At 39.9% G+C, this 21754-nt stretch overlaps 1 protein-coding gene across 1 annotated transcript in view; it reads left to right on the top strand.

The window, feature by feature from the left end:
* Positions 1–707: 707 nt before the first annotated feature.
* LOC137049131 (uncharacterized) overlaps positions 708–21754 on the top strand; it is a 29785-nt gene continuing 8738 nt past the window's right edge. The window contains exon 1 of the mRNA XM_067427517.1: positions 708–1113. Coding sequence (XP_067283618.1) covers positions 708–1113 — 406 coding nt within the window. The remainder of the gene's footprint in view (positions 1114–21754) is intronic.

Genomic DNA, 21754 nt, shown 5'->3' with positions numbered 1-21754 from the left:
CCAATCATTCGCACTTTTGCAGGAATGATCAATATAGTAGCTGGTGATTCACTGACCATAGCAAATGCGCTGTTCAAATTCCTGGATGGCAACAAATTGTCCAAACTGAATTGCATTGGTCTTGCAACTGATGGCTGTAACATAATGTGTGGGCAACATAACTCAGTGCTACAGAAATACCGTGACCGCAATCCTCATATTGTTTACATAAAGTGTGTGTGCCATTCTCTTCAGCTCTGTGCAGCAAAAGCTGTCAGTCTCCTCCCCAGAAATGTCGAGTACATGGTTTATCAGACCTACAGTTGGTTTTCAGATGCCACCCAGCGTCTCCAAAAGTATTCTGAACTATACAAAACCATAAATGTAGGTGAAAGCCCGCTGAAGATTCTGCAGCTGTCGGACACGAGGTGGCTCACTATCAGTGAGTGCATCAACGGATCCGTTCACAGTATGTGGAGCTTAAGCTGCATTTTCAGTTGACAAAAGACCGTGAGAGGAGCTATGCTGCAGAACTGCTGTACCAAACGTACAGTGACAGTATTAACCTGATATACCTAAAGTTCCTCCAACCAATTGTGTCAGAGTTAAACAGGCTTAATAAAATCTTTCAACTTTACAAACCCGATCCTGCAAAACTTCTAACATGTCACCGCTCGCTGCTTGAGCGCATAGGTTTGCCGAAGACGTTCCAGAGCTGGCGAGGCATCATGGAGTTTAACCTTTCTGATGAGAATCTATTGCCGGTTGATGCTGTAGACTTTGGGGTGCACTTCCGTCTTGCTTTGTTTGAAGCCGCTGGAATAAGTGACCGAGCTGAACAGGACATGAGGCGCAGGTGCAGGGACTACATGCTAGAGTTATCGAAGGAAATTAGGAAGACACTTCCAGACAACATTAAACAGTTAGAGGCTCTCAAATTCCTGTCACCGAGTCATGCTCTGTCATCAAGTAAGCCAAGGATTGATGATCTTCCCTTTTTCCACCTCTTCAAGGGAGATGTAGGAAAAGCAGAGCAACAGTGGGGAGTAATTCACACTATGGAATGGAAAAATGCAGAAGATGGCAAAGCAGAGGACTTCTGGGTAGAAGTTTCTGCATACACAGATACTGCAGGTGATAGAAACGTTGAAGATCTTTGGCATTGAGTCTTCTTGCTTTACCATTCAGCAATGCAGCAGCTGAGCGTTCATTTCCCCAAATGTCCCTGATAAAGAACAAGCTACGAAACAGGCTAGAGCAGAACTCTTTGCTAAATATAATGAGGATTCGAGCTTACATGCAAAGAAGAAACATATGCTGCCATGAATTTAAACCATCACCACGGATGCTTTCTCTCTTCACTGCTGAAATCTATTCAGCAGCACCTGAGAAGAGTGGAGAAGAGAGCACACACGTCTAAAAGGAAACAGCCCTGCTGAGATCGAAAATAGTTCTGTATACCCTGCATAGAAACATGAGTATGGGTTTGTTTGACTCATGGCATCAACAGCCAATAACAAATCACCTTCAGCACTTCCTAGCCATGCCCTGGCAACCATTATCAAGCACCCTAGCAACCCAAATCCAAAGTGGATATCTTCAAATCTGAATGTCACAGAGGAATGGGGGTTGGTTTATATCATTCATACTGACAAGGAGCTTTTGGGGTATCATTATGGGATGCTGCCATTCCATAGTAACCACCCAGAATACCCTAGCAACCACATAGCAACCATCCAGAATACCTTAGCAACCAACCAGAAAACCCTAGCATCCGCCTAGCAACCACCCAGAATACCTTAGCAACCACCTAGCAACACCCTAGCAATCACCCATAACACCCTATCAACCATCCAGAATACTATCCAGAATACCTTAGCAACCACCTAACAACACCCTAGCAACCACCCAGGATACACTAGCAACCACCTAGCAAAACCCTAGCAACCACTTAAAACCCTCTAGCAACGACATAGCAACACCCTAGAACACCCTATAAAACTGCCTAGCAATGCCCTAGCCACCACCCAGGATACCCTAGCAACCACCTAACAACACCCTAGCAACCACCTAGGATACCCAAGCAACCACCTAGCAACCCCATAGCAACCACTTAAAACACTCTAGCAACCACCTAGCAACCACCCAAAATACACTAGCAACCGCCTAGCAACCACCCGGAAAACCCTAGCAACCGCCTAGAAACCACCCAGAATACCTTATCATCTAGCAATGCCCTAGCAACCACCCAGGATACCCTATCAACCACTGAGCAACCCCCTAGCAACCACTTAAAACACTCTAGCAATTGCCTAGCAACCACCCAGAATACCTTAGCAACTGCCTAGAAACACCCTAGCAACCACACTGAATAACTTAGCAACTGCCTAGCAACCGCCTAGCAACCACCCAGAATATCTTAGCAACAACCTAGCAATGCCCTAGCAACTACCCAGAACACCCTAGCAAGCGCCTAGCAACCACCCTAGCAACACCCTAGCAACCACCCAGGATATCCTAGCAACAACCTAGCAATGGCCTAGAAACCACCCTGGATACACTAGCAACCATCTAGCAACACCCTAGCAACCACTTAAAACACTCTAGCAATCACCTAGCAACCACCCATAATACCCTAGCAACCACCTAGCAACACCCTAGCAACCACCCAGAATACTTTAGCAACCACCTACACAGTAAAAAACGTTATTTTTTTAACCCAGCCGTTGGGTTACACATATTGGGTCAATGTGTTGGGTTATTGTGCAAAATGTTGGGTTATTTTAACATCATTGGGTTATTTTTAGTAATAACCTGGCCATTGGGTTAAATACAGTTTCCCTGGCGATGGTTCGAATTTTAATTAATAAGACATTCAATTACGGTCAACGGACTTCAGCGGCATCCTGATTATGAGAGGTAAGTAATATATTTTTATGATGTATATAACTCTTATAATATGGAGTAATGTGCACTGAAACGTTAACTATATATATTAACTATATATGTTTTGTGATTCACTAGTCAGTGTTTTCCTTCTCCGAAGAATAATATTGATTGTTAATAATATTGATGTAGCTGGTTTTCCCAGTTTGTTCGCTAGCATTAATAAAATGAATTAACGTTAAAACCGTACCGAAATATTAGCGAAACCGTTGGAGATATATTGCCTGATATCAATAAAAGTGTCTGGGGAGATGTATAGGACTAACTAAATAAAGTCACTTAGGTTAACGTTAATAAGTATTCGGTTGATGACGCTGCACGCACCATTTATCAGCTCGGACCAGTCCCGTTAACTCACATATAAACGATGGAAGAATCTGTAAGTCATTTCCGAGTGAATAGTCTCACATAGATTTTCATTCTAGCTCACAACTGAATCGGATGACAGTGACAGTACCCCACCAACGCTGTGAGATTCAGTGTGAAGCGTTTGGTTAACAGAATCGCTATTATAAAAGCAACGGTAAGGAAAAAAAAACTGACCAAAGCGCGCTGCCGTAAGTCAATCTGCTCTGAATTTTGTTCTAGCGCCGACCCAAACTTAAAAATGCTCCTATAACTGACGTTTGTGCGGTTAGTGTCCCATCAGAATGATTTTGAAACTTATATTTAAAGGTTAAAAATGTACATACAGCTGCACATAGTCATGTACTAGTCATGCATGTTGTATTAAATGCGTTAGTGTAATATATATTATCTGTTATATATATATATATATATATATATATATATATATATATATATATATATATATATATATATATATATATATATATATATATATATATATATATGGCCATTTTGCATTTGCTACTAAATATGATGTGCTAAACATGTTTCTGTGAAACTGTTACTAGAAACCTTTCAAGGTGAGTAATTCATTAATTTAGGGATTCAGAAGTTGTTGTTTTTTTGTTAATGTAATGAACTGGCTACCCTGGTTTATATTTTGTCATTTAAAAACCTTAATTTGTGTTCTGAAGATAAACAAAGTTTTACGGGTTGGGAACGGTATGTGGGTGAGGAATTAATGATGGGATTTTAAATTTGGGGTGAACTAACCCTTTGCTGGGACTTTCTAGCCGCTCCCTGACTAACCTACTGAGAGGGGGAGGGGTGGGTGTTGATGATGGGACCAACATATTTGCCACATTATGAGTCATTTTCAACCACAGTAAGGACGGGCATTACAATTTATTAATCAAGTCTAATATCAGAGATGTTACCCGTTGAACTTGTAGCCATAACCTACATCTCAACATCTTCACTTAAAGGAGCTGATGTAAGAAATGTATTTCAATGAATCATAAAATGGCCCTGATGTGTCACTAGACATTAAGAAATCATGTTCAGTTCAAGGTCCGGCCCAAATATTGTTATAAAGGTGTTGTTGCAGCCCTCAACTGATGTTGATGTTGACATGTTGTGTTTTGGCCTGAAGCTCCGCCCTTCACCTGTCCACCAATCACAAAGTCAGTAGTGTTTCAGCACCTGGGTTGCCAGATCTGCTCTAGTTACCTCAGCTGCAGATCTACAAACGTTCCTGCTGGATCCTGCAGCCTATCTGGCAACCTCGAGTCAGGGGGATAGGGAGGGAGATAGTGATTGCAGGACCAGTTTTGGCCACAATCTTACATACGCTTCCTTTAAATAACTGCTTTTTAAATTTAAAAACGTTAAACCCACATACGACTTTTTGACGGACAGCTATTTTACCAATCGTACACTGTAAAAAAATACCCATCAAATTTACGGTAAAAAACCGGCAGCTCTGGTTGCCAGAACTTTTCCGTAAAAAATACGGCAGTAACGTTTTAGGTTTTACGGGACAACAGCATATAATTTAAAGGTTTATAATGCGGTAATTACGGTTAAAACTGGTTTATTTTACAGTTAAAAACCCTATAATTTGAAAGTTTCACTGTAAAAAAATACCCATCAAATTTACGGTAAAAAACCGGCAGCTCTGGTTGCCAGAACTTTTCCGTAAAAAATACGGCAGTAACGTTTTAGGTTTTACGGGAAAACAGCATATAATTTAAAGGTTTTTAATGCGGTAATTACGGTTAATACTGGTTTATTTTACAGTTAAAAACCCTATAATTTGAAAGTTTATATAGAAATAATTATGTGTACACAGTACACTATAAAACAATCATGGTAAAAAAAAAAAAAAATATTGAACCAAAATATTAAGTTACCAACTTTCAATTGAAACAATTGAAATGCTAATATCTGTTATTTTCCTTTTATATAATTTGACAATCACCAATTATAGTGGTGATGAGAATCACATGATGAATCAAAGCTCATCACACGCAGCTTTTGGAGGGACAATATTAACATATAGAAGGTGCACACACAAACACTAAACATCAAACACCATCATGGTAACACACATGATGTTTTAAAAATGCAATAAACATTAATTTAACAACATTAGATGTAACATAAAACCTTAATGTACATAAGTGATTAGAAAAAACTAAGAAGAAACATTGTTAATTCAATGAAAATGCATCAAATGCGAAGTGTCATGTGGGGAATTCTGGGAATGTCAATTTACGTTTTTTCACTGTTAATTACACAATGACCTGTTCTTTTTCACTTCGAAAAATTGTAAATTTAATAAAATGTATAAACCTTTAAATTATACTGTTTTGAACTGTAAAATAAATGTTTTTTAACCGTAATTATTACATTATAAACCTTTAAATTATATGCTGCTGTCCCGTAAAACCTTAAACGTTACTGCCGTATTTTTTACGGTAAAGTTCTGGCAACCACAGCTGCCGGTTTTTTACCGTAAATTTTATGGGGATCTTTTTTACAGTGTACACTGTAAAAAACACTACAAAAAACTGTTATTTTTACAGGAAAATGCTGGCAGCTGTGGTTACCAGAGAATTATGAAACTATGCGCACTAAGAAATTCAAAATTAAGTCTGTGGTTAGAGGAGGCACAGTTTTTTTTTTTCATTTTTATTAAAAATAAATAGAAAACCAGTAAGTATTACATTAAAATGTAAAGCATAAGATTTATGTATGTAAACTGCATATACATTTTCAATGCATTTGGATTATTTTTACATAGACAAATTAATAAACTAAAGATGATTGATATATGCCAGTTATACGTAAATGAAACAGTTAGGAATTATGTAAAAGTACACAGAAAAACACCCATGTTAAATTAACACTTCCTAGTGTTCATGTGTATGCTCACTACTGAGTTAAAGTACCATTGAAGCAGTGTTGAAGTTAATGAGATAATTAATTGATGATTGATAATTAATGATGAACACCTGATGATAATGAGCAGAATCACTGAAGGAAAGAGAAACACGAGAACTACAGCTGACTTGAGCCACAGCTGTAGATGAAATCAACTGAAGATAAAAGAAGACATTAAATCTCTGAAGATCCCATCAGAGGATTAAACAACTCCACAAACAACATTACCAGCTTCATGCATTACTAACCAAACTGATTTTATTGTTGTAATTTATGTTTTAATTAAAATAATAGTTTTATATGAAGTCACCATGATGGTGAGCAGTGTTTGCTTTAGTTGGGCTCTTGACCCTTGACTCTCCAACATTAGTTTTCTGGCTGCTATAACTGTGTTTGTAAAGCACTTTTGTTATGGCATTGAAAGTCAAAAACCATGGCCAGGTGATTTGGCTCTTTAATGATGATTATATTAATCATCATGTAGTGGCTGAATCACTAAACTCAGTCAGATTCTAATGCTTTGGATATAAAGGTGATGTGTTAATTGTGTAGCATGCGTAATAAAAGCCATGTGGTTTACATTATAAACTCATGCATTGTTGTAGCAATCAAACAAATTGCAGGACCAAAAAAGGTTTAAACTACGGCATTATTTAGACAAACACAGACATCAAGAATCATTGTTTGCATCTCTACAATGGTGACAAAAAAAAAAAAAAACACAATTCAGATGCATAATTTATTCATGCCGCAATGCATGCTGGGACTCATTGGAGAGTTTTGATTGGTGGTACCCAGCATGCACTGCAGCATTAAGCTTTTCATTGATTGTCACCATTGTTGAGATGCATACACTGATTCTTGATATCTGTTTGTGTCTAATGATTGTCATAGACTAAAACCTTTTGTGCACTATTTTTTTTTTAAATTATGCATATTAGATTGCCACAACAGTGCTCATGCTATAGAATCAACTGGCCACTATTATGATTAAACAAAATTAATAACACATAAACAGAGTCTTAGACTCTGAACAAGACCAGCGATCACTAGATGATGATTATATAATCATGAACAACAAGACAAATCATCTGACCATGTGTTTCCTTGGCTTTCCATGCTGTAACTAAAGTGCTTTATAAACACAGTTAAAGCAGCCAGTAAACTAATGTTGGAGAGTCAAGGGTCAAGAGCCCAACTAAAGCAAACACTTCTCACCATCACGGTGACTTCAAATAAAACTATTATTTTCAATAAAACATCAACATCCACAGAAAAAAATCAGTCTGGTTGGTAATGTGTGAAGCTGATAATGCTGTTTGTGGAGTTGTTTAATCCTCTGATGAGATCTTCAGAGATTTAATGTCTTCTTTTATCTTCAGTTGATTTAATCTAAAGCTGTGGCTGAAGTAGTAGTTCTCTGTCCTTCAGTGATTGTGCTCATTATCATCAGGTGTTCATCATTAATGCTCAATCATCTCTTAATTATCTCATTAACTTCAACACTGCTTCAATGGTACTTTAACTCATTAGTGAGCACACACATGAACACTAGGAAGTGTTCATTTAACGTCTGCGATCTTTTTGTGTACTATTTCATAAATCTTAACTGTTTAATTTACGTGTAACTGGGATTAATCAGTCACATTCAGTTTATTAATATAATTAAATAAATCTTACCTGTTTTATTTATAAATGATTTACAAATAAGATTTTTATTACTGATTCTTAGATAGTGATTCTTAGTAAGTTGATTAATTTGTTTGTTTAAATTACATAATCCAAATGCATGGAACATTTATATGCAATTCAAATACATGTTTAGACATTTTTTAAGTGCATAAACGTGTAAAGTGACTTACATTTTTAAGATTAACAAAAAATTGTAATTGTCAACAATATTTGCATGTCAAAATAACAAACTAGTTTTTACAGTATTTTCTCAAAAAACGTACAGGTTTTTAATACCAATATTTGTAGTTTTATCAAATACAATTTTATTATAATCACATGTTGTAAATATAACAAAATATTCTGTTTAATAGTTTACAAAATGTCACTGTGATTCAAACAAAAAATATATGCTTTTGGGTTTTCTATAATTTTCTTTTGGGATTTTACATTGTTTTTCTGTAAATTTCACTGGCATAAGGTTAGATCTATTGCAGTTATTCACCGTATATAGTAAGGAAACTTTGTGTTAACCAAATAACAGTTTTTAACTGTAGCATTTTTACAACCTTTGACCGTTAAAATCACGATCATTTTTTACAGTGTTATATAGAAATAATTATGTGTACACAGTACACTATAAAACAATAATGGTAAAAAAAAAAAATATTGAACCGAAATATTAAATTACCAACTTTCAATGGAAAGAATTGAAATGCTAATATCTGTTATTTTCCTTTTATATAACTTGACAATCACCAATTATAGTGGTGATGAGAATCACATGATGAATCAAAGCTCATCACACGCAGCTTTTGGAGGGACAATATTAACATATAGAAGGTGCACACACAAACACTAAACACCAAACACCATCATGGTAGCACACATGATGTTTTAAAAATGCAATAAACATTAATTTAACAACATTAGATGTAACATAAAACCTTAATGTACATAAGTGATTAGAAAAAACTAAGAAGAAACATAGTTAATTCAATGAAAATGCATCAAATGCGAAGTGTCACGTGGGGAATTCTGGGAATGTCAATTTACGTTTTTTCACTGTTAATTACACAATGACCTGTTCTTTTTCACTTCGAAAAATTGTAAATTTAACGGTATTTTACTGTAAAATAAAATAAAATGTATAAACCTTTAAATTATACTGTTTTGAACTGTAAAATAAATGTTTTTTAACCGTAATTATTACATTATAAACCTTTAAATTATATGCTGCTGTCCCGTAAAACCTTAAACGTTACTGCCGTATTTTTTACGGTAAAGTTCTGGCAACCACAGCTGCCGGTTTTTTACCGTAAATTTTATGGGGATCTTTTTTACAGTGTACACTGTAAAAAAAACTACAAAAAACTGTTATTTTTACAGGAAAATGCTGGCAGCTGTGGTTACCAGAGAATTATGAAACTATGCGCACTATGAAATTCAAAATTAAGTCTGTGGTTAGAGGAGGCACAGTTTTTTTTTTCATTTTTATTAAAAATAAATAGAAAACCAGTAAGTATTACATTAAAATGTAAAGCATAAGATTTATGTATGTAAACTGCATATACATTTTCAATGCATTTGGATTATTTTTACATAGACAAATTAATAAACTAAAGATGACTGATATATGCCAGTTATACGTAAATGAAACAGTTAGGAATTATGTAAAAGTACACAGAAAAACACCCATGTTAAATGAACACTTCCTAGTGTTCATGTGTATGCTCACTACTGAGTTAAAGTACCATTGAAGCAGTGTTGAAGTTAATGAGATAATTAATTGATGATTGAGCATTAATGATGAACACCTGATGATAATGAGCACAATCACTGAAGGAAAGAGAAACACGAGAACTACAGCTGACTTCAGCCACAGCTTTAGATGAAATCAACTGAAGATAAAAGAAGACATTAAATCTCTGAAGATCCCATCAGAGGATTAAATAACTCCACAAACAGCATTACCAGCTTCATGCATTACTAACCAAACTGATTTTATTGTTGTAATTTATGTTTTAATTAAAATAATAGTTTTATATGAAGTCACCATGATGGTGAGCAGTGTTTGCTTTAGTTGGGCTCTTGACCCTTGACTCTCCAACATTAGTTTTCTGGCTGCTTTAACTGTGTTTGTAAAGCACTTTTGTTATGGCATGGAAAGTCAAAAAACCATGGCCAGGTGATTTGGCTCTTTAATGATGATTATATAATCATCATGTAGTGGCTGAATCACTAAACTCATTCAGATTCTAATGCTCTGGTTATAGAGGTAATGTGTTAATTGTGTAGAATGTGTAATAAAAGCCATGTGGTTTACATTATAAACTCATGCATTGTTGTGGCAATCAAACAACTTGCAGGACCAAAAAAAAAGGTTTAATCTACGGCATTATTTAGACAAACACAGACATCAAGAATCAGTGTTTGCATCTCTACAATGGTGACAAAAAAAAAAAAAAAACACAATTCAGATGCATAATTTATTCATGCCGCAATGCATGCTGGGACTCATTGGAGAGTTTTGATTGGTGGTACCCAGCATTCACTGCAGCATGAAGCTTTTCATTGATTGTCACTGTAACAACAACGACTCATGAGTTTAATGTCTCGGGGAATAATTAACTCAAAAGGGATTTAATATTCAATATTCATGAATTTATGAATATAATTTGCCAGTTGTTCATTACGTATTAAAATTTTCCGATAGGGAAAATTGTTTAATTAAATACAAGTAACCCTTTATGAAATTGCTTGAAATTATCCTACTAAGTTTGTCCTGCAAATTAGTTATAGACTTTTCAAATCAATTCTCAATAAAGGGATTACTGCTTTACGAGCGCATAAGAAACATTAACTTTACTGATCAGGATAAGTTCAATATTTCAAATGGTCATACAGTTTACTTTACTAACATAGTAGCATAAGCAGTTAGGTAACGTTTAGATCGCAAGTTTCATTGACTTTGTGTATGTGGCAGAATAACAGATTCAACTCATTAAATGTCTTTTGAAGGTTTAATAAACACAGACTAAAAATAACACTACAATTCACACAGAAAGTACATACTAAATATGCATCAAGAGAGTAGAAGTATAGATATTAACGAAAGAATACATAAAAGAGAATAATGAATAGACTGAAGTTAGAGAGAGATAAAAGAGAGAGAGAGACAAAGAGAGGGAGAGAGAGAGAGACAAAGAGAGTGGGGGAGGGTAAGAAACAACTTTCCTTCAGTTCACCACATACGACCTTCACGGAGTTAATTTATCCCAACGGGAGAATAACACACCCTCTTTACAGCAGTAAGAATAAGAATACTTGCATTCTTTTTGGTTTCGTTTTGGCTTCTCGCTTGTGTGCGTATGTTCCTGCGTGTTCGGCGGTCCTTTCCGAGGTTGGGAGGGAAGCGGCTGTTTGCTTTAGCGATGCTTCGTGTTCTTGAAGATCGGATTGTAGAAGAGAAGATTTTTGGAAGAGATGAGGCCTGCTTGGAGGGCCTGCATTGGTGGCATGGCTTAAGTGCCAGCCCCCCCCGTGGGTGTTGGCTCCCACAGGGAGAGAGAGGAGAAGTAAGAGCCAGAGAGTTTTTCCGAGAAGAGAAGAGTTGGGGCCTGCTTGGAGGGCCTGCATTGGTGGCCTGGCTCAAGGGCCGGCCACGATGACGTGTTGGTTCAGCCAGAGAGAGAAGAGAGAGGGAGCCTGTCTTCACTGGTCTTTTAAGGTCTGGAAATAGTCCCACCCTCCAGGGTTAGACTTAACCAATGAGAGTGTTGGGATTTCCCGGCGGGAAATTCCTCAGCAGAATTTATTGCCCTTTGTTTGAAAGTTCGACTCAGTGGGTCTCTGAGTCTTCATACTATAATTAATGCAACAAACACACACTGCATTTTCTGAATAAGTGATATACATGGAAGTGTAAGTCGTGAAGTGAGCATTAATTTGATAGGAGACATGACATATATGAGGTTATCTGAACTAGTACTTTGTTAAGACAAAGACAAAAAGATGCAAAATACCATACAGAATAAACATTTTACAATACAGTTATGTGTTTACATATAATGTCCTGGGGTGCATGTTCATTTATAGATGGTTTGTCTATAATTTGAGGCAAAAGCTCTGTGTCTTAAAGTCTTTGTGTATAAGACTTCATGTGGCCACATTCTTTCCGGTCATAAAAGATCTTATCAGATGGTTTCCAGGGTAGCTGAAGAATCCTTCTCTGTTGTGTTGGGGGAAGGCCTGTCCATCAGCACACTTTCAAAATATATTTGTTAAATGTAACTGGCGATTGTGTGTTTGATTCGCCTGAGTCGCTACATAATCCCCCCTTTCGCTAGTTGTTGTCCCTCCTATGGACAACAACGAGCGATATCAAAGATTCAGGAAGATCAGACACACCATAGCCATGTTAGGCTCCAGTTGTTTGTGTCTCCTGAAGTGATGGTCGTTCCACGGCAGATAAGGCAGACAGTAGCCCAGTTCAGGTCTCTGTGCTTGTGCAGCAGGTGTCGAGGCAGCAGGTGCCCTGACGGTGCGTCACCTGTCATCCAGAAGTCCGTTTGTGTGGTGCAGGTGTGCTGTGGGCTTTCTGCAGCCCTGGGTGGAACCATGTTCCTCGCAATGGCCAGTCAGTCCTTTAGGTCTCCTGCCTAGGAAGATGGACTGTGCATCTTGACACTTTTATGTCCTATGCTGACTAGGAACTTTTCCAGAGGGTGCCTCGCATTGTGGCCAGGCTGGGTGCCTTCTGGTGATCCACTTTGGTTTCTCTGTTTCAAAGTTCAAAGTCATTGGGGTTTTGAGAATCCCTTCAGAGGCGGCCTTGTGTTCGTTAAAGGCCTTCTTTCTCAAATCACATGCATGACATAGTGTGGGGCTTGGCAGTATTGCCTACAAGGTGACTACCTGGTGTTGGAGGAGAAGGTTCTTGAAGCTGGTATAAGGTTAGGCAGAGGGCTTGGGCTCCTCCCCCCTTTTGCGTTTGTGTGCAGGGCTGGAGGAGTTTGCGCTGCTGATGTGAAGTTCAGGAGAGTACGTCTTTCTTTTGAGGATTCATTTGCAGTTGGTGATCAGCAGTCCAGGTTGCTCTCTCAGTGCGATCCCCGAGGTTGGACCCGGTGTGATGATGTCTGGTGGTGGCTGGCCTCTGATTGTCTGGAGGCACAGGAGCATGATCACGGCCGCGTTTCTTAGGCATTTCCAGATCTGTTGCATGGCCTCAGTAGTGAAGTGGATGCCTCTGTCTGAGTTGATTCTCAGTGGCAATCTTGACAGGAAAAAGATGTGATTCATCAGGTGGTATGCCGTGGTCTGGGCGGTGTCGTTGGGTGCTGGTTGACACTCCACCCACTTGGTAAACTGGCACACCACTGTGAGAAAGTACTTTTTGCCTTTTGTGGACCTGGGCAGGGGTTCTACCCGGTCGATTTGTAGGTTTGACCATGGGAACGTGGTCCCTCTGTGTTGCAGTGGGGCTCTGTGGTTCGGGTTTGCTGGTTGGAACTGGCAGTGAACTAGCCATTCTCTAACATACTCTGCCGTCTCTTGATGCATCCCAGGCCAATATGCCACCTGTTTCAGTGTGTCATACGTGGCTCTGGTGCCGTGGTGTCCAGCACATGGTGTGTTGTGGGCGTACATTAGCATCACCCCCCTTTGCGACCGTGGCACTACAAGCTGTGGCGCTGTGTTGCCATCGGGTGCACACCAGAGAATGTTGTCCATAATACGCATCATGTGTCTGGAGTTATGTAGATGCTTGTGGCTAGAGTCATCAATGAGCTCAGAGTCAGTGATAGGGTGGTTGGAGGGGTCTGAGAGGTGGTCAAGAATTGTCTTTATTGCAGTGTCAGAGGTTTGCATATCCGCAATATCGTTGTTGGAAATTTGCGGAGTTAGCGATAGCAGCTGCAAGGCCGGCATTGTAGCCGGTGTCGATCGCTTGCTGTAGGTTAGCACTGCAACAATGGGGCTGGATGTGGGGTGCGGGGGTGCCCACATGTCGCCGTGTGGTGTGTTTTTACTGATTGTATTGCACAGTGGTAGACTTTTTGTTGAGTTGTCTGCCCACAGTGCAGGGATACTGTTCGTTGTGACAATGTCATTCAGCTGTAGGTCATTCATGACCTGGGGGCAGAAGGCATCAGAGTCTTTGGATAGCTGAAATGTGTAAATTAGCGAATTTGAACTTGGCTTTGGGGCTGAAGCTGTGTTGTCACAGTGTGCTGCAGGGGGTCCCGTGGCCTTTGTGACCTGGCAGTCTGGCTCTGTGGGAGTTCCCGTGACCTCTGTGACTTGACAGTCTTGCTCAGACGATGTGTGTGTCTGAAGGGGCAGAGGGTCACGCACTTGAGCCCAGACTTTCAGCTGTTTGAAGTCCAGTACACAGCAAAAACTCCAGTGTTAAATTAACTCCCCTGAGAGTACATGTGAGACCACACTCAAGAGTGTTAAAGTGTTAAAATAAGAGTGTTAAAGTAACACTGAAGCAGTGTTAAAGTTAATAAGATAATTAACTGATTAATGGAGTGATGATTGGCAATTATTGAAGATACCTGATGTTAACAGAATTACCAAATGAGGCCATTTTGGTGATCAGTGTTTGTTTAACTTGGGCTCTTGACCCTTGACTTTGTAAGATTATATTTTGTTTGATGCCGTAACCAACAGTCAGACAAGCCATGAGAAAACCAACACCAAACTATCAGCTTATGTTTTGATGTTGTCATTACTTGATCTGAATCACTCAACTAATTTAGAGTCTCTTAGTTGGGTTTATCTGGTTGATTATAACATGAGATCCAGCATTTTCAATATAATTCTAATGATTTCTTTGCCACTAGAGGCAGACGTTGAAAAGACGTCCACTGAGGAGCCAGAATGAAAGTTTTTATGACGTCTGTTTTGGACGTGATCTGCACGGCTGATATAGACCCTCATGGACCTCAAGGTTAAACACTAGTTCAAATCTGCTCATTGTGGACATATGTTTTATCTGTAATTGCAAATCAACTCACAGACAAAGTGTGTTTATCCAAAAATCATAAAAACAAAATTAACAGATAATTAGATGTTGATGATTTATGGTTCATTAGAAGTCACCATTGTGGAGGGAAGCGTTTGCTTTAGTTGGGCTCTTGGTCCCTGTACGTGTGTTAGCGTTTCTTAGGCTGCTCTAACTGTGTGTGTGTGAAACACAAGAGTTGTGGCTGAGAAAGCAAAGCTAAAGTGACATCAGGTGTTGTCAGCTCCTTGTTGATGATAACTAAATCGTCAGAAAGTGAGCATCTGATATTATGTTTTTATTTGGTTCAATAGTAATTTGTTTATAGCCTCTGCAGTATTGGCACCAATAGCCTTATCCTGAAGGATGATAAAGTACATACACCCAATGTTTTGAGAAAATATTTCCCATGATCACACACAGACATCAAGGTTTGGCCTATGTTTCACAACAACGGTGACACAAAAACGCTTCCTGCTGCAATGCATGATGGGTGGCTTCGTAGTAAAAAACTTAATGCTTGATTGTCACCATTGTTGTGAATCATAGGCCAAATCTTGATATCTGTGTGTGACCATGGGAAATATTTTCTCAAAACATTGGGTACACATACTTTTTTTCTCATCTGTCAGGATAGGTGGTCCTTTTATTGCTATTGGTGCCAATAATGCAGATTCACAAGATTATAGAGGCTATAAACAAATAACTATTGTGCCAAACAAGAACACAAAAAACAACATCAGATGCTCACTTTCTGATGATTTAGTTATCATCAACAAGGAGCTGACAACATCTGATGTCACATTAGCTTTGCTTTCTCAGCCACAACTCTCGTGTTTCACACACACACAGTTACAGCAGCCTAAGAAACGCTAACACACATACAGGGACCAAGAGCCCAACTAAAGCAAACGCTTCCCTCCACAATGGTGACTTCAAATGAACCATAAATCCTCAACATCTAAACCTCTGTTAATTCTCAGTAAGAGCTTCTGTAGACGTCTGACTCTGACAGAAATAGTCAAAGTGTGTCTTATATCTGTGATTAAGGGAAGCACAGTGTCTCAGTGGGAAACACTGGCTCCTCACAACAAGAAGATCCTGGATTGAATCCTGAGCCAGAGAGTCTTTCCTTCAGGTCTGGTTTCTCTCATGATCCAAAAATGTGTGAATTACAGATGATAAGTTGTCTAAAGTGTCTAAAGGTGTGAGTGAAGTTTCTTTTATTTTTATGATTTTCGGACAAACACACACTGTCTGAGTTGCTTTGCAATTACAAATGGAAAATATGTCCACTTGTGAATTGTGATGTTCTCATTTGGTGATTCTGCTTGTTATCATCAGGTATCTTCAATAATTGCCAATAATCAGTTAATTATCTTATTAACTTTAACACTGCTTCAGTGTTACTTTAACACTCTTATTTTAACACTTTAACACTCTTGAGTGTGGTCTCACATGTACTCTCAGGAGAGTTAATTTAACACTGGAGTTTTTGCTGTGTACGGGTTCGAAGCGGTCCAGCAGGTCTTTTCCGATGAGAAACGGATAAGTGTTCATAGGGGAGATATAGACTGGGTGTATCAGCCTCATAGGTCCAATTGTCAGGTGGATGGAAGCTACGTGCTTGAGCTGGATGTCGTTTTGGCTATACGACTGCACATTTAGCTTACAAGTGTGAAGGTTAAGGGTGCGATTTTTCCTCTGTGCTTCAAATCTGAGTCTTTCAAACAGTTGGGCGGATATAAGCGTGAGGTCGGAGCCAGTGTCAACTAGGGCTTCGAGCTTAAATTCCCTTTCCATAGTGATAGTCAGATAGAGTTTTCGAGCCATCCCCTTCTCGATTAGGTTTCCCAGGAGTCTTGGTGTGGGGACCTGTATGTTGCTTGATAAGCCGTCTGGATATGTGTCAAGTGTCTCATTATGCGTGCAAACAATCAAAGCAGCGCTTTCTGGTACGCTGGGCTGTCCCATGATGCTGTCTTGATTAGAGGCTGTTGCTGTCAGCTGTAGTGAGTGTGTGCTGCTGACGTGTGGGGGTGCAACAGTTAGTACACTAGTCCGTGGTTGGGGAACAGTGTTCAGGGTGGATGATTCAGTTGCAGGAAGGGCGGGAAGGTTGATTTCAGGTATCATGTCTAGTCGTGCTGTACCTGGTCCGTCCTTCTTGTCTTCCTTGTGAGGTTTCTGTCGGAGGAGCTCTTTTAGGATCTTTATCAGCTCTGTAACTTCAGAAGCAGCTACACTTTCTTTGCCAGACGTGGGTTCAGGTCTGGGCCTACCATTGTCCCGTCGAGAGTGGCCTCTTCGCTGGCTTTTTGGGCGAGGCGGGTCCCAGGATCCTTCAGAGCGATCGCTCTGGTACCGTGGATGGTCGCCATTATGACCACGCTGCCCTCTGCTGGCTTGGAGTGGTGTAGACTCTCTGTTGACGGGTCGGTAACTGTGGTTCTGTTTGGCGCCCTCTAGGGTTAGCTCTGGGTGGTGCTCAGAGACAGGGCAGATGGTGGGCTGTTTTACAGTCTTTTCAGAAATGGTTTTCTGTTTGACGTAAGCTTTGTGAGCCAAGTCTCTTAACTGTTGCGTGCCCATGCTGCGCGGGCACGCCAGCACCCCCAGGTGGTAACTGATGGTAGGGTGCAGGTTTCGGAGGAAAAGAGTTTTGAAGTTGATGTCCTCCTCCATGCCTGGGTCGTTACGTGCCCCGAAGTAAGCACGTCGCAGTCTGTTATAAAAGTTCTGTGAGGTCTCGAGTCGGGCTTGCTTGAGTTCCATGGCAGTGATGAACCCCTGGTCTGACTCGGGGTCGGAGTACTCACGAATTAGAGCTTGTCGTAGATGCCAGTAGTCCGCTTTGATGGCCTCTGGTTGTCGATCCAGAAAGCTGCGTACGTCACGATTAGACGTGGCCCTGAGCAGGTACAGTCTGTCCCAGTTGTTCGCGTGAGCGACAGTTTGCAAGTAAAAGTCTATGTCTTTTAAGTATGCGTGGACGTCGTGTCCTCCTGCCGGGTCTGGGCTGAAAGTAGGAATATTTCTGGCCAGCTTGTCAAGGTTCTTTGAAGCTTCGTGGCTGTTGACCTTGACTTCCTGGAAGGGCGTCCTTTCCTTTGCTGCTGACGGGGATTCGTGGAGACTGGCGGGTGCTCTTTTAAACAGGGGGCTGTCATTCCCCTTCGTAGCTCTTGCTTCGTGGCTAAAATGTGCGGAGTAACTGGTCAGGGGAAACTGTGTGTTGTGTGTTTCCCCCTTCCGGTAACGTTGCACTATATATGATTGTCTCAGTTCTCTTTGCACCATGTCAAGTTCATCTTTGAGCTCGTGTCTTTGCTGGATGAGCTCGTCGATCTCGGCTTGTGCCGACTGCAAATGTTTTGCATAGACTTTAGCTTTAATGTCTCTGTCTTTAAGTTCATCAGTGGTTCTCTCCAGGAGGGATTCGCCACGCCGAAGCTTTTCGTCGAGTTGTTTCCTGGCGTCTTTCTCTGTCTGTACTCGTCGGTCGGTGTCACGACGGAGCTCCTTCAGGGTCTTTTGAAGTCTTTCTATTTCTTTTCTTTGTTCTTTGTCTGTTTCGCCGTCTTTCTCTGTGTCTAGAAGCTGATCTAGACGAAGCTGGGTGAGGGCTTGGTCTCTCCGGGCCTCCTTGGCTTGAAGCTTTAGCGTTGCTGCCTCCTGTTCCAGGTTGTCGTAGCTCCCTTCGCTTAGACGTGCCTGTGCGATGAGGACGTGGGCGAGGCTTCCGAGGATCTTGGCCACTTCCTTGTTGGAGTAGCTGTGCGTGGGGTCGTGTGTCATCAGCTGGTCTAGCTCGGTGTCCAGTTGCTCCTGGCTTGGCTGGCCCAGACTTCCTTGACTGGTGGCCGTTAGCGCTTCCAGCCATGTCGTTAGGCGGTCCCACGGGACGGCGGAACTGGGTGCACGGAACATTACTGCGGACGAAAGAAACACAGCACACACACACACACAGAGAGAGAGCCAATGCAAGCTTGTTCTAAGCTAATGAGCTATCGTACGGATAGCTGGGAATTTTGGCTAACTGATCTAGACAGTTAGATAATTAGACAATTCAGACAATTAGGTGGGCGGTAGCCCTGGGGGGTCACTTGGTGAACTGCTGCTCGGTCGTCCCGGGACTATTTAATTCTCCTTGGGGTCTCTTGGTGAACTGAAAGAAACACAAACGTGATAGTCCAACAGTGAGGATAGTAAAGAGCACAGTGGAGACAAACACAAGATGAATTGGTCTGTAATGAAAGGAATGTCAGCGTGCGCGCCGGGAGTGTTAGGGAAATTAATTGGCTAAATGCTCAAGATATACTAAAATTCGGCTTGTACTATGGGTTATCCCATTTGGCTCATCCGGGGTGAATTGAGGTCGCTTAAGTGGAAGATTAAATATCAAGAGCGATTTAGAAAAAGGCAAAAGTTTCTGTCAAGTAGTGATAAAACAAAAAGCACTTTTGATACCGTTTGTAATTACCAGACTGAGCTTTATTCCCAATGGGAGGGGAACAGAAAAACTTTTGCAGAGAAAAATAAAAATAAAAATAAAAATAAAAATTTAATAAAAAAATAAATAATTAAAATTAAAAATTAAAATTAAAAATTAAAATAAAATTATAAATAAAATAAAATAAAATAAAAGAATTAGAAGCTCAACTTAATTCAAATTAAATTCAAAGCAAGTTTAAATGAAATTTAAATAAGCCTGTAAGGAAAATCAAATAAAAGAAAGCCAATCAAAAATCTTATCCTATAACGATTAATCTCTAAGTGGGAGTTATCCAAATAAAAGAATTAATCAGAAAGGGAGTAGGGATTTAGTGTTGCGCTGACTTAACAGGGTATAACCACACGGTGGCGTCCTTCCTTTCAATTGGACTGTGTGACTTAAACCTAATTTCACTTTGAGTTAGAGGAAGTTATGTTTCTTTTTAAACTTCAAATTCGAATAAGGGTGTTTAATCAGCGAGAAAGGAGACTTGGTTGTTGCTAGAAAAATTGTATAAATGAAACTGTGTACAACAGTAAGCAATAAACAATTTATAGGCTCAAACTTATTTTGTTAAGGCAGAATCAAATGACGGAGAGTGAAACTATCCGAATTTATCCACACGATGGCGCTATTGCGCCCGCCCTAGACTACAGTTAGTTAGGCGGAAATGCTCACCAGATGGCTTTGTCTGGTTCTAGAGTCGCCCTCCGGCGTGCTGCAAGCGGCGTTGCAATTCTTGAGTCGCCCTCTGGCGGTTTGCAAGCGGCGTTGCAATTTCTGAGTCGCCCTCGCGTTCTGCAAGCGGCGTTGCAATGGTTGCAATTCTTGAGTCGCCCTCTGGCGGTTTGCAAGCGGCGTTGCAATTTCTGAGTCGCCCTCGCGTTCTGCACTTTACTGGCTTTTGCAGATCACTTACAAATGACTGGTGCTCTAGATGCACGACTAACAAAACGGGTGAACGCAGGAATTTTCCGTCTGCCTATTCACGCATTTTACATGGACTCCAATAGACATTTATCAATATGGCTGACGGTTTTCAGCATTTTTGATTCAAATGTTTTAGGTCTCGTGTCTTTGGTTAGCTAAGCCAGACTTAAACCAGGAGTTATCGTTTATCTTAACGATATAATAATTATTCTGAGGCCCCTAATATTGTACAGGAGAGTCTCGTCCTGTCCCAATCTTCCGCACAGATAGAAACTTTTTGTAGTTCAGATCAAGCGGGATAACGCAACGTACGTGTCTACAGACATCATCAAAATCTCATTATTTTGATGGAACACATAATATATTGCTCGAGTCAAATGTATGGGTTTCCTACAATACATTTGTTTGGAAATCACGCGGATAAAACCTATTGCGCCTACGGCTGCAGGGGGTTTCGGAGATCACGCGGATTTTCGTACCGTTCATATTTTTATTAATATAATCCGGCTACTTCAACATTTCTCAGCATCTGTTTATGCTTGGGTTCGCCTTGCGTGTACCGTTCAATTCACAAAACAACACCAAAACAAAACGAAACAAAAACGCGCGTGCAGGTTATTAATACCTCAAAAATACACAATGAATAGAATATGAATATCATTCACACATACACAAACGTTTGAAACTTGCCCGCATTCTCCACCAAATACATGTAACAACAACGACTCATGAGTTTAATGTCTCGGGGAATAATTAACTCAAAAGGGATTTAATATTCAATATTCATGAATTTATGAATATAATTTGCCAGTTGTTCATTACGTATTAAAATTTTCCGATAGGGAAAATTGTTTAATTAAATACAAGTAACCCTTTATGAAATTTCTTGAAATTATCCTACTAAGTTTGTCCTGCAAATTAGTTATAGACTTTTCAAATCAATTCTCAATAAAGGGATTACTGCTTTACGAGCGCATAAGAAACATTAACTTTACTGATCAGGATAAGTTCAATATTTCAAATGGTCATACAGTTTACTTTACTAACATAGTAGCATAAGCAGTTAGGTAACGTTTAGATCGCAAGTTTCATTGACTTTGTGTATGTGGCAGAATAACAGATTCAACTCATTAAATGTCTTTTGAAGGTTTAATAAACACAGACTAAAAATAACACTACAATTCACACAGAAAGTACATACTAAATATGCATCAAGAGAGTAGAAGTATAGATATTAACGAAAGAATACATAAAAGAGAATAATGAATAGACTGAAGTTAGAGAGAGATAAAAGAGAGAGAGAGACAAAGAGAGGGAGAGAGAGAGAGACAAAGAGAGTGGGGGAGGGTAAGAAACAACTTTCCTTCAGTTCACCACATACGACCTTCACGGAGTTAATTTATCCCAACGGGAGAATAACACAC

The sequence above is a fragment of the Pseudorasbora parva genome, chromosome 2, assembly GCF_024679245.1.
Source record: "Pseudorasbora parva isolate DD20220531a chromosome 2, ASM2467924v1, whole genome shotgun sequence".
Taxonomy (NCBI): domain Eukaryota; kingdom Metazoa; phylum Chordata; class Actinopteri; order Cypriniformes; family Gobionidae; genus Pseudorasbora; species Pseudorasbora parva.
The sequence above is the reverse complement of the archived record's forward strand: the minus strand, read 5'-3'. Positions and strand labels throughout refer to the sequence as shown.